The 15,010-nt window shown below is 33.0% G+C and overlaps 1 protein-coding gene across 1 annotated transcript; it reads right to left on the reverse strand.

The window, feature by feature from the left end:
- Positions 1–633: 633 nt before the first annotated feature.
- On the reverse strand, positions 634–9,484 carry Inx7 (innexin 7). Its single transcript, XM_089712189.1, has 8 exons — positions 9,400–9,484; positions 8,724–9,009; positions 7,990–8,167; positions 7,365–7,512; positions 5,429–5,618; positions 4,495–4,645; positions 1,721–1,910; positions 634–1,234 (listed from the first exon to the last, which is right to left on the reverse strand). Exons 2-8 carry the CDS (start codon positions 8,961–8,963, stop codon positions 1,075–1,077), a joined length of 1,257 nt encoding a protein of 418 aa, XP_089568315.1. The 5' UTR covers positions 8,964–9,009; positions 9,400–9,484; the 3' UTR covers positions 634–1,074.
- Positions 9,485–15,010: the final 5,526 nt, after the last annotated feature.

Consider the following 15,010-nt stretch of genomic DNA (forward strand, 5'->3'; position numbering starts at 1 on the left):
TACGTAGGTAGGTATTTATGCCTTATATAACAGTTTGTTAAATACACACACTTAAATCTTGAAAGAATGGGCTTCAGAGACTGAAGGAGCCAATAGTACCTACCGGTAGATAATATTGTTAAGATTTTATTTATAGTTTATACTTAACTAAGCATGACTCTGCATTCCTACTCATACCGATCTATTCTAGTCAGTATTTTTTTCTACATAACAAACAAAAAATCCGTTTATATATACTTAACTAGTAATGTAAATGTTCAATAATCGATTGAGTAAATCATTGTTCAAATATATACATTTCAAATATTAAACCACGAATCACATAATCGGTAGGTACCTAACGGTTATTTGAGTCATGTTAGAATTTTCTCTTTGTCAAAGGTCAATACGTATTACGAATGCACATATTTTGGAAAAAAATAAAATCTCAACATTACAGTCGATATTTAGGTACAAATTTTCTCTTAAAATATACATATAAAATTATACATCTTATAATAAATTCGATACATCATATTTTTTTGAAAATTCTCAATTTCACTTATCTGTAATTGAGCAAATAGTGAGGAATTAAATCCCCTGACTTGTAGATGTAAATAAATCAGTCTGCATAGTTCATCGACTTTGTTTACCTACTCTGCTTATCAACGTGTACAACATATGGTAACACATTAACCCACAAATCTCCGACATAATCACAAAACAAACTCTTGGCACGTAGCACGCATAATGCATTAATTTCTTAGTAATTCTATTTTACGAGCTGACTATGTGACTTAAATTAATTTCTGCTAACAATACACATGTACAATTTAAAAAAATACATTTTCACAGAACCTATTAACAATCAATAATTAATAATTAATCACCAATTATCATTTAATAATACAGTTAACGATTTCATTAATAATTTTAGCAAAGCATTTAAAAATAATTAAATATCATCTAGAACGGTTCGGAAAGTTAAAAATCGAATAAATTTGAGGAAGCGAATTGCACCAATCCTGGCTGGATACAATGTTCCACATACGACTAGTTTTAAATAAAGTTTAATTATCTATGGTTTTTTTTAGTCTATGACTTCTTGTCTTTTAGCGGCAAAGTTTCGTCGTCGTAATCAATCTTTCCGAGAAGAACTGGTTCGGCGCCTTTCTCCTCGTTCCTGTCTACGTTGTCATCATTGTATGGCATATCTCGCTTCTCTAATTCTTCAGCTACACCACGGAAAAGTTCGCTGTAAGGAGAAATAAGATACTACTTTTAAATATGTTCTATATGCTGCTGTAAGGCAAGAAAATTCAATGAAGATATCTGGTACAAATTCTTGAATTACGGTACGTAAATACTTTATATGATTACGAATTAATAGGACACGATAAAATGATGTTTATTACAAATATTATTAATGTAATTCATCTTAACTAGTTCTATTTCAAAATTTAACTGTAAAAACGTTTATGTAAGACAGAATTAATTTTAATATCAATGACGGTAGTTTTGTTGTAGATAGTCAACGTGCTTTATGGTCATACATATACTATTAACTATTTAAATCTTTTATAATCATAAGTTTAGTAGGGTAGTAACTACGAGTTTTAACAAAATTGTTATGTACTGCTCAATTTTAATACTTTAATTTATAAATCTCGTAAAAAAGTGTTTACGATACTGAAGCCGATTACCAAAACTGTGAAATATTCCCAAAATAATATCTACTCACTGGAACGTAGCTGACTTCATGTTCTTCGCGAGGTAGTACAAGAACAACCAGTCTCCAAACTCACATCCGTTCACCACATTGATAACGTTATAAGGGTTGAATTTGCTCTTCGAAACGTGACGGAAGACAATTTCGTTGAACTTCAGAGATCGGCGGAACATGAAGAACGATACGAATCTCCAGATGACAGCTGTAAGAGATATGTTAAGCAAAATAAGTAAGAATCAAGAGACGCTTAACTAATAATCTAGGTATTTTGTGGATTTAAGAAATTTATTAAGACGATACACAAAAAAAAATCCACTGCTTGGCGGGCGGAGTCCAATAGCTCGCTATCGCGAACGCGGGTGTGCGCGAAGTCATTCTTGCAAACTCGCCGCGCTGCCGCTGGCCGACTCGGGACAAACATGTATGGAGTCGTCATACAGTTATAATATTGTTATACATTTATTTAATTGTTGATTTATTGGTTTTATTTTCTTGCTTATAAACAAATAATCTTCTTTTTAACAACTACTTAGACATTATTAATAATTATTATTATTTCGTAATGTTTACTTTATTACAAAATAATACAGGTTATAAATAATCTTTAAAATAACAAAAAATATTGTTACTCTGAAAAAATGAAATGGTACTCAATAACGCGGACTACTGAATTGATTTAGATAGAATTTGATGCTGACGTAGATATTACAATATCATGCCCAGAAATGAAAGGTACTATTTCTGAAAGAAGTTATAAACCCTAATTCTTCTCAGTCAAAGTCAAGAGTGGAAGATATCACTAATACGTCAAGACTACATTACCAATTTTGATAAAATATAGCTAATTGCCTGGATTTACACATAGGATACTTTTTATCCGAACTGAACACTTCTGTGGGATAAAACAGGATTCACGATATAATCTAATTCCACGTGGGCAAAGCCGCGGTCGGAATGATATTTTTTAAATGAAAAAATTGTTTAAAAAAAAAAACACAAAATATATTGACGCATGTATTTATTTTTTGCACTCTATTATAATTGTAATTATTCATTACAAATAATCAAAATAAAATAGCCAGAACAAAGTTAGGCCCTGGTAGGGTAGGTAGGCAGGTACAGCAATGTGAGACGAACACTGGCTTATTTATACCAATAATAATGTATTATAAACATTAAATTAAGTTTACTTTCTAACAACAAAAATACATAATATTAGCTAATGTGAAACGAATAAAACGAATCAACCAGTCATCCCACAACAATGAAATGTGCACACAAATATTCATCCAAATCGGTTCATGTGATTAGGAGGAGTGACTGCAGCGCCATCTTCCGGGCCCAATTGTGTTTCCAGATCACCCAGGAACTCAATTTAATATACTTACACAAAATTATTCGAAATGAAAACTCACATTACTATGTAAATATGAATATAAACCTGTTTTAGTACTAAGCAATTTCCCGCACAGGTGTAGTAAGTATAAATGAAATAAATATCAACATCTCTTTATACAACATACTTATCTACCACCTACTAAGAAATGTAATTCTTGAAATTTTTTCGTATTTTTTTAAAATATAATACTACTCCAATGAGCTCCTGTTCCATATTATGTCCACCATACTTCCACTAAGTTCACCATGATTTTTTATTTCTTTGCACTTTGTTGCTTTTTGCTAAAAATGGAATCATGCGATAAAACCAGTAGAGCGTTGATAACATACATTTTTGACTGAATAAAGGTACTTACGAAGGAGTGGGTTCACATTGTGAACAATCAGTGGGTTTATTTTCCTTCTGGATTCCGGATTTCTGAAAAGATTATCTTTGCTATAAATGAAAAAATCTTACACATTCGTTATGTACTTAAAACAGGGGTACATATCAAACATCGTCTATAATACAATTATCATCAAATTTAAAATAAAACCAACTTACTTCATTAATTTGTTCCAATTGTAAGCATTCTTTTTCCTCCAACCTTTATGTTTCTTCTTCTTATATTCTTTATTGTCCCCATTTGTCTCATTTTGTCTTATCGTGTTGTCACCCTTTGTTACGATTATAGTATTATAGTATATTAGTAGCGGGAATGACTCGTGCAGCGATCGGGGTAGGAAGGTACAGGGCGGCTCTCGCTATTTAAGTTTACTTTCTAATGGTCGCGCGCTAATTTCAAGTATTTCTTGTTTATTTCAAAACCATCGCATATTTCAAAATTCTAAATCGGTAGACGTATAGGTTGTATATTTTATAGTTAATATCCAAAAAGTCGTAACTTTACGTTTGTTATTTTGAAGATGCCAGAGATTAAAAAAAAATAACAACGAGAACTTTGTATTTTTTTTCTATCGAGAAAATATCATGGAATCATGTTTCTAAAACGGTAGACGTATTGTGTTACTATTGAACTTTCTTGTCAAGAATTTTCATCACGACAACTTTAATAATATAAAAATTACGAAGGTTTAAAAAGGGCCGTAAATGTTAGAAAAATTAATTCATCACCTTAATAAGAGGGAATCGTTACCCTACGTAATTATGATTTTTAAAAAACGAAGCCACTTATACTAATTTCACTTATCAGAGGTGTATCTATTCATTTAGAGGCTAAGAAGGGCAATAATTCTATAATGTGTGATTTCACATGCATAGGCAATTAATGCTACAAATATCTAATTCGTAATTCATCCATACGAATTATGTCAACATAAAAAAATATTTAGACTTTGCACACAAATCGCAAGTTAAATTCGTCTATATAATATATCAAAGAACTCACCAAGCAGAGAGAGGATGAATAGTATCAGGAACCAGAACCACAAGATGACGTAGATCTTCTCATGGATGATGTTTAAGGCCATCACGCAGAGCGCGTCGTGTTGCTGGATGGACCCACTGGGACCATATTTGTGGAAGATGCATTTTGTTACCTGGGTAGACAGAAAAGACTAAAAATGACTTTTGGTAGTTACGACATTAAGCACATACAATATACATGCTTCTTTCAGAAAAACGTCGAAATGTTTCAAGTGTTGTAGTTAGAAGCATGGATATTACGCTTTTGGTGAAAGGAACCATTATTATAATGAAAGTGGCTTATATCTTAAATTTATCTTCAAAGCTAAGCTTATGCTAAAATCTACTAAGTATTGGATTATTACATAAGCCCCATGAGAAGTTTCATTCATTGCTTCAAAGAAGATTGTATACAAACATCCTTTACTAAGAAACAAATGCAGAAGCAGAGAAAATATGAACTATATTTCCTTTGCTTCTTTTTGAAATCCCATAACCTTTTTTTTTCTAGATAGGGTAGCGCTTGACCACAATCTCGCCTGATGGAAAGCTAAGATGTGGTCTAAGATGGTACGCGCTTCCCTAGCAGGTACCGGTTCACTCTTCGCTTGAAGACCTCATATTGTACTCGTCGGGGAACACAGATTCAGGAAGCGCGTTCCAGTCCCTTGCGGTTCGAATGAAGAATGTGGAATCGAACCGCTTAGTCCGGGTACATGGAACGTCCACCATATGGCGATGCCTCGAATCTGTGCGCCTCGACGGTCTATGGAAGAACGGGGATGGCGGAACAAGTTCGTGCAGTTGGGCAGCGCACTCACCAAAGTGTATCCGGTAAAAAACCGATAAGCTGGCCACTCTGCGACGATGAGCGAGGCTCTGGAGTTTAATATAACCTTAAAAAATCTTCATAATACCTTAGGGAACACAGTCTCCAACGGGTCAGTTTTTTTCTGCCAATCCTTCAAATTCAGCACATGAGGGCCGAGCCCCATGAAGGAACCATGCAGGAATTTATTCACGATCCACACTTGCAACATGACGTGCAGCAGGTTCACCACCTCAAGGGAGATCAGCCAGTTCGACCAGGTCCTTGTTATTCGGAGCCTGGGGACAGGATAGGATGTTAGGAAAATGAAAAAAACTTAGTGATAGTCATTGATAGTTAATGTACCTAATTTCACTATTTGTTGGTTAGGTTATATTGTAAATGGTCATTTACGACTTAAAAATCTTATGTGAATTCGCGGGTTTACTATAATTGAAACATATTAATGTAATGCATATGTAAAATGCAAATATTATGTAAAAAAAATATAACAAAAAGCCGTAGTAGGCGACTTATGATTTATAAATTAAAGACTTACGATTTTCTCAGCAACAATTTCCGATAAATAGAAAATAAATAGAAAAAAATTGCAAGAACCTACTTAGGATAATAAACCTAAATAAGTAAATACTTACATAGTAATAAATTATTATGTATTTAATTATTGTAATCAATTGAAAGATAGCGTGGATGTTTAAATAGATGATAGTTCGTCGTTTTGGTTGGATTAAAAGGATTTCTAATCATTTCAAATTAAAGTAGATTTTTATGGAGCGACTTAAAAAAGATTTGAATTTGTTTATAAATATTAATTTAAACCTAATAATATTCCTTATCGTATTATAATGGAATCAAATCTGTCATGATACTGGCCGATTAGGGAAAGCTGGCATCTTCACAGTACCTACTCACACATATGCAATTTTACTATACAGTATGTTCAAAAATAAATGCGACTCTAGTTTAATTATTGTAGACTTGAATTGTAAAATGAGTGCGTTGTAGATAAATATAATTATGAAAGCTCTCATAATTTATATGTAAAATTAAAATTTAAAAGTAACTCAATCGATGAACTTAATTATTTATTCTCATAATCAATTGTAATATAGTATTTATAATCATTCAATTATCAAATAATAATTAAATTTCATGTCATATTCAAAATAACGATATAAACAATACAAATAACACGTGCGCTCACTCACAAGAAACAATACAAGCGAAACCCTAGCACGTAAGAGATAATGTATTACAATAAAAGCTGTATTGTTCAGCTATGTATGAAAATTTTAACTTACGGCGTTAACATTTTGTTTACAAAACTTATTAAAATGATTACATAATTAATTAACCTAGGTAAAGTAAAAAAATATTCTTATCCGCGTGCCGCGAAGTATCTCGTCGAATATAGTTAGTAGTAGATATACCTAACGACGTCTTTGTTTAAATTACATCACCCTGTGTTTATAAACAATTGCAACATAAAAACAATAATAATTGTCCCCTTCACCCTCATAAGCTAGACGCTAGTCTGCGCGCGAGAAAGACAGACAGACTTTTCATGATGCGTATGCACTATGACGTCACACCGCGCGCGTCTTCACAGACACTACACATGTGCAATGTTTAAATGTGTTGACGTTCCAGCTCTTCTTAATCGGCCAATACCTACATTATTTCATTAGAACTTCTCTGACGACGTTTTTACCCGACTGCGCCAGAAATAGGAAAATATTTTCGAGTGTATGTAAACAATAATAGGTAGGTATACAAAAAATTAATAGCTATGCGTGAATAAATCGGTAAAAAGTCTTACGTAAATCGAACCTATTTTTTATTTATTGTTTACTTTATTCAAAATATTATTTTAAAACCGTTATTGTCGTCTAATCAGCTTGATATTTGATGTAATAAAAAGGTCAAGATATTGACCTTTTTATTATTATCTTTACAATTCTTACACTAAGTTTACTGTCTTCGTTTAGTACTTTATCTATTCCTGAAGCTATATTGATATTTACCTCAAAATGATGTCCTTCTTAATGAGATCCACTCTGCTCTCAAGAGTAGCCTTGGAGGGTATATTCATAGTCCCGGCTTGCATATCCGTGTCTTGTAACGCCAAGCTAGCGTACTGGAGGCCTTCCACTAGAGACTTGATTCTGCCTCCTATATAAAAAGTAATTTATATTTATATAAGGAAGTAGTTTAGTTAATTAAATCATTGAAAACCGGTGAAATAAACGATTTGTGATGCCACAGTGATACTCAATTTTGATATAAGCATTATAGGTACTCGTTATTTTTAGTACTTCATTGCTCATGATTTAGCTTAACCATAACACATACACAAGATTAGATTATCATTATTACAGCTAAACGATTACTAATGATCAAACTAAGAATAGGATCAACTCGGCGCATTACTGTGACGTCATAGATTAAACAGCTAGTCATAGATTAAGAGGAATCAATAATGCAGATTAAGCAATAGCGTTTGTATTTCAGTTTAATGGAAGGCACGGAACGTTATTGATATGTAAAAATGATTACCAAGTAAAAAAATATATTTTAGTACAGATTTTGACAGATGAAGGTCAATGACGTTCCAATTCAGTTGGATCCAAGTTGGATCGCATAACGTACCTTCTTTCCTCTTCCAGATATAATGTGTCATATAAAAGCAAACAGATTGTATGAAGAGAACGAAGGGCACCCATTGGTAATAGGTATGGTGGATCGTTTCGTCGGTAGACAGGATCGGTCCCACACCAGGATGCGGCAGAAATCCACCTTCTAGAAGACTCTCGTTGTAATGCCGAACCTATAACAGAACAGAAGAAGATATGAGTGTATTTCATTTGGACAAGTTTAATAAGCCCTATGAAATAGTCTAGAAGTATTCTGAGTCATGATTTCTACTGTAATCAGGCATTCTGTATCGATAAATAGACGACAAGAAGAGATTTTCCATATTATTAACCGACGGCTGATAACAAAGTCTTTGATTAGAAGGCATACTTTTCGCATTCGTTTATGTAGAAGACAATACCTACCATTTCAATAATTTCAACAATAGTCTTTGAAAAGCTATTTCTATACATATATTTCTGAGCACAATGAGTCAGTTTATCCTGATATGGTTAAATGTAAATTGAGCGTGATCCTCCAAGCAAATACTTCCAAACGTTCATATTTCAAATACTTCCGACCCCGAGAAATGTTACGCGGCCACTCTATGCAGGTTTCCATTTTGTGCACATTAAAAAGGCCGGTATTACACAATTACACAATCATATATAAGTTCAGAAACTTTCTTATCAAATAACAATATACCATTCCTCTTTATTAAAATCTAAGATATAATATCGAATACTCACAATAGTAAACGTAGCCATGAAGAAGCAATAGGTCTGTATGACATGGGGAGGGATGCCCTGATCCGAAAGGCACTTGATATGCTCTCCGAAGTACTCCCTAGCGCAGACCAGGATCACAAAACCCAAGAGCATCGTCACCGTGAACTTGTAATGCAATTTGAAAACCGTATTGTCGATAATCGGCTTCGAATAGTTGAATCTCATGCGCGGAGTGAGCGCGTGGAGCGATGTCATCAACATTTTGGAGGATTTTTCTTCTTACTTCTATCACATTGAATAAATAAACCTGAAACACATGGTAAGCTATAGAACGGTTACAGAGTTGCATTATTTACAATGGCATAAATTATTGCAAATCGAGCGTTTCTCGTAAGAGACCTTTACAAGACATTGTGATTTTCATACCGCATATTCATTTGTTATGGACATGTTTGTCCTTTCAGTAGCTAAACTAAGTCATCTAGGAATAGTCACGTTTAAAATTAATACTGAAATAATATGTTTATTTTTAAGATTTGATTTATTTACTGAATTTATAAATAATCTGAACTCTATAAAGATCAAAGAAGTCCCAAAAAAACTCTTCTTTCAAGATACTACATCATATTCGAAATATGTGCTACCCCCTCCTTTTTATAGCGGTACTAATTAAGTTATTAAAACTTTATCTACTTACCTTCAGTTTTCCGATAATCACAGTCTAGAAGTAAAGACGTGCGTTTCACACTTGAGTCCGTTTCAGAGTATGTCATATCGTTATGATAAGATACGACAAACACGATAAACATTACTGAAAAATGATTAAAGGATAGGCATTGCACCTCATAGATGCCGCCTGTGATGACTCGTAGACTGATGCATGATAGAACACAAATAGAACACAAAGATGGCAGATTTGCGTGATGATGTGTGCAGTGCTGTTCAGTATTCCTTTTGGGGTCTCCATTATTGATACGTCAAGTATATTTTCCTCGAACATCAATAAGAAAGATTGGAAGATGCCAAGACGAGATACCTGAAAAAAAATCCGAAGGTTCATAAAAATTAATTATTTGTCTATCTGTTTAATCTTATTTCTAGCTAATCCCAACAGATATTTCTGAGATAACTGATAATATAATTAGTAAAATAGTTTATATTTGAAAAACGAAAGATAAAGAAGGCCAATATAAGAAAATATAATTGTGATCAAATCTACAAAAGACAAATAATACAATCACCGCTCAGTTTACTCGTATTTGAGATCACAGTTTACATTGACGAGTCACTTTTATGACTATTTAGAAAGATAAAAGGATTTAAGTGTTTATTCAGCCTATTTATAATTGTTCATCATTTTCTTAGACACCAATCTACTTAATACAGTCGTAAACGTATGAGATTAGATCATAAACTTAAGTCGAGCACGGTGAAGAGTAAAGGTAAAATGTTTTTCAGTCTTTGAGGCTCTGAACATCCGCATAAAGAAAAGTGGATAATATTATTAGTTTAAAAAATTGAAACAGATAACAGTATTCAGGGAAGTACCTTATACAGTATAAAGAGACAATACTGACTGAAACATGAAAGACTTGTGATAAACAGCTATCAAGCGGTTCTTGAATTGAGAAATTAAAGGCTCTAAAAGGATTTTAATCGAGACTTATTCAAACTGCATGAATTAAAGTTCGATTAAATCGAGTTTAAATCGCTGTAACGCATAGACTTCCATTTGAATTCGTTACTTGTCTTTAATGACTGAAGATGATATAATACGAGTACATGCGAAAAGCAAACACAAGAGAACTAGGCCTTGAATTGATCGTTAAAATCAAAGTAAACTATTTATTAAGTTAACAAGATTTGTCGACGAGGCACTGTTGTATCATCTTCTTTATTTAATTTGTAGTCCAATGATTGATAAAATCTTTAATTACGGGCGCTATTATTAAAAGAAATGAATAACATTTATTCTACTGCTATTGTTTTGAGAGTAGATACTGTTACTTTAACGTTTAATGAAAGTTATGAATTCTTAGCTAGATTCGTCTGTAAATCCATACTAATATTATAAATGCGAAAGTAACTCTGTCTGTCTGTTACTCAATCACGCCTTAACTACTGAACCAATTTGCATGAAATTTGGTATAGAGATATTTTGATACCCGAGAAAGGACATAGGATAGGTTTTATCCCGGAAATCCTACGGGAACGGGTTTTTCTTTGAAACCCGGGCGAAGCCGCGGGCGGAAAGCTAGTTCGTAAATAAACGTATCCCATGTTCTGTATCTGGGTAGGTATGAACACGAATCACACACAGATATTTAAACCTATAGCTAGGCTACTAATTATTATTCTGTGTCTATAGGTAACTATTTACCAGAGTTGTAATGTGAAAATAAGAAGAATTTAATAAAGAATGGAAAAAGAAACTTTATTCTACTACTCAGGATTTAGGTCCTGAAGAAAAATGCCTGTTGGAACTAATAAAATGATTCCAGACTTTCAATCTCTCTTCTTACGAAACAGAAAAACCTGCTGCCAATTTATTCTTTGTTGAAAATCTTTGCCACGAATGTTCAACGCCCATCAAGTAACTGCATTATTCATAGGTCTATATCTGCATAGTCGAGATAAATTGTCGCCCAATTAAATTCATTGTAAAAGCATAAATGTGTCGTTATCGACAATTCACCTTATTCGATAAGATTTATTATCAATACGTTCTGCGATAGCCTCGATATGGAGTGAGAAAAATTCTGACCCAAATAATTCTATGCGTTGTCTTTTATGGTCACATTTGAAACATGTTGGTAGGTATTTATTGCCATACTTGAATAAATCATAGCAATATTCAACCTGAAATGGTTAGGTATTTATTTTACTTGAGTTAGGTATAATATTAAGCGCTTTTGATATATTATCTACCTAGTTATTTATTCTTCTACTACACTACTAGTTATTAAATAGCTTTCTACTGGTAAATAATTTTCATAAGCAGTTAATAGTTTTTAAGTTCATCTCAAATAAGCATACGAAATGAAATCTTTCTTCTACAACACATTTTACTTTTAGATGCGCTGAACTTGTTCGTAAAACTCAGGGCACAAGACCAGCATGAATCAGTAGCCATCTAAACCCGGAAGTATTTTCTTACGAGTTCCTCGTCTTAAAATATGTGCTTTCTATAAAACAGTAGACTAGTAGTTTTAACAAGAATTTAATTAAATCTTCTATAAATTACTTAAATAGAAGCTTAGTAGTCAACACTCAACACTGGGTATATCGAATAATAAGTACCTATAAAATTTGAACCACCTATTATTCTTAGAGTATATTATATACTAAGTACCTACTGTAGGTAATATATAAGTACTCTATCAATACATACTATCAATACATACTCCCACTGCATTAAAATCGATTAATCGATATTCAATACCATATTTTGTGTCCCAATTCAGTTTAATTATTCGACACAAAATAGCGGGCTCATACATCCCGGTAATTACATCACATCATCAATTATTTATGTCATAATACGACCGGTTTCATATTCCACAGATACATGAAAGTTTTGAGAAGTAACTCGCTGCTTGCAATAAAAAATGCAAATGTGTGCGCGGACAATGCTTGTGGCGTTACTATGAGTTCTCATTGTGCACTCGAACTCATTTTTGGCTTTATAATATTGAGAACTTCTCAAACGAGTTACTTTTATATGCATATACATAATTTAAATGTACTTAATTAAAGTATTAGTCCGGGATACATCGCCCATTTTTGCGAGTGATTACTATCAAGCTAATTTTTCGTGAGTAGCTTTATTTTGATGAGATGCCCAATAATTTCATGTACGAAACTCTCGATTGTGGTAGCTACCAGAGGAAACAAGGATAAAATATTTTGATTTGATGGTTCTCAAATATTAATTACTAACTGAATGTTTTTTTTTGTTCAATCTCAAGATAATTATCGAAATTATTCGAAAAAATATTTGTCCTACAAAATCTATGGTTTGATCAAAGAGTCCCCCTTTCCAATGTGTATCGATAACGAAGTCATCATAAATGATTACTAACCAGCTGATTTTTTTATTTTCACTTATTTAATACTTATATAATTCAACAGACATATTTTCCTACAAATTGCGTAATAAATATTTGAGAACCGTCAAATCAAAAATTTTTATCCTTGTTACCTCTGTAAGCTACCACAATCGAGAGTTTCGTATATGAAATTATTGGGCATCTCATCAAAATAAAGCTACTCACGAAAAATTAGCTTGATAGTAATCACTTGCAAAAATGGGCGATGTATCCCGGACTATATAAATTACACAAATAATTCTTAATGGTGTGTTGTGGATATTGAATGGAGATAAATATAATAATGCCACAATATCTTCGTCGTCGTATTTATAGATAATCTAAATACGTTTAATTTTGGATATGATATTTAATACAAAATTCGAATAAACATGGGCACAATGTAGTTTCTATCAAGAAAATTAAGTCTTAAAGAGCGTAAACCGCATGTAAAAAATACATACATTAATACGATATATTGTGATTAAGACGAATAATGAAATCCTTTACACACGCACATACTTTACACAATAAAAATAATACCATAATATTTTTGAGATATAATTTAATAAAAATTGGTTGTCTGTAAAGTCGGTTTACTGACGATAGTTGAACGTGACAACGTCCGTTTGTGCTTCTTTGTCACTCGTTCCGCGCTCTCGTTTGCACTTCAAGCCTCACATGGAACGCCTCAGAGCGAGGTAAATCCGCACGAGTCATGTTTATTCGTGCGTGCAGCCGGCTCTATCGAATTATAAGACGTTGTCACGTCAAAAAAGTCATTACATTCTCGATCAAACTACAAAAAGCAATCGAGAAACAATAGTAAAATACAAACACATAGATACCTCATACCACCATACACGAGAGCACACACTCATATTATATTCATAAAGCGTATCCTGATTTGACACCTCATGTTACACACATACGTTCATAAAAACGTCCCACATACACAGGCTGTGTGTGTGTATCATTGTTGTGTGTGTAGGGACGTAGCAAGACTGCATTCCTGTTAACGGCCGCCTTGAAGAAGGTCTGTGCTAAATTTCTAGAAAATTATTTATAATGGATATGAAAATTGGTAGAAATTTATAAAATTTGTAATAAATAATGTAGTCGGACCAAAATCTTAAGTTAAAAAGCTAGTTTATATTAATGAGCTTAAATATAATTAATTGCATTAATATTTTCTCGCGTGATTACAATAGTAAGAAAATTAACAATACATATTTATTAGATCGTTATTATAAAAACGAATGTCAAATATTATTTAATAAAAAATAAGGGAACAGAAAACTGATCACATAAATGATGATGAAGAAAAATCTATAGAAGGATAGATGATAGAGGATGAAGGACACAGGACTTCACATAATATACACGATTAACAACACAAAGAACAATCTATAACAAGCTGATGCAATATTTAATTAATCACACCCATATATTGTAAAAGACCTCTCACCAAGTCATGATTATTTTATTTATTTCTTATGCCTGACGCAATAAGTTTTTAGAACTGAACTTGCAGTTACGAGAAAACCCCGGTGACTATGTTACGAAAAGCACTCCAAATTACAATGTATAATTTTCAATTGAAGCTACCAAAATAGGTACCTAATTGTAAAAATCAGGAAAATATCCAGGTCTTGCTTTTTACGATATTTTTCAGGATTATTTCGGTTCGAAAGTCATATCTTTCTAATCCAGTTCCTTATTCCATTTATTTTGACTGAAACATCGCCATACAACAGCATTTTATGCGACCCTAGTAACAACTAGGGTCGCATAAAATGCTCAGCACGTGATCAAGGATCGGTCATACGTCTACAGCCTAACTCACCTACTACAAAGGCAATTTATTTAAATTCATGTCACTCCTGCTATCTAACTACATAAAACGTGGCCACAACCTGATGACATCGCCGGCGAGCGACAACTTGACCACGGTTTGACCTGCGCACACACACATGCAAGACGCACACAAGCACACAAACGAGTTCTGGACAGAATGCTGTATGTGGAATTCAGTTTAACGTTTTGAATTTGGAATTGGGCGAATTATGCAATGGAGTCGTGGGACAATGTTTTTTTGGCTTCCAAAAATATATAAAACGGGTTAAAAATACATTTCATGAGGTAACATTTTACCCTTACAAAGATACCTATATGAATTTGTTCCGTGTTGCCACATATTTTCCAATAATGCATCATGCT

This window comes from Colias philodice, chromosome 3, assembly GCF_061535455.1.
Source record: "Colias philodice isolate Cphi_HAF_F1 chromosome 3, ilColPhil1 Martin Lab GWU primary, whole genome shotgun sequence".
NCBI lineage: Eukaryota > Metazoa > Arthropoda > Insecta > Lepidoptera > Pieridae > Colias > Colias philodice.

Excerpts from the sequence above, each read along its gene's own strand:
- Inx7 (XM_089712189.1), bottom strand. The coding sequence starts at position 8,963 with ATGTTGATGACATCGCTCCACGCGCTCACTCCGCGCATGAGATTCAAC. Across the intron at positions 8,168-8,723 it reads TCATGGCTACGTTTACTATT|GTTCGGCATTACAACGAGAG; the intron begins GTGAGTATTCGA and ends GTTCTGTTATAG. Across the intron at positions 1,235-1,720 it reads ATGAAGTCAGCTACGTTCCA|CGAACTTTTCCGTGGTGTAG; the intron begins GTGAGTAGATAT and ends TTCTCCTTACAG.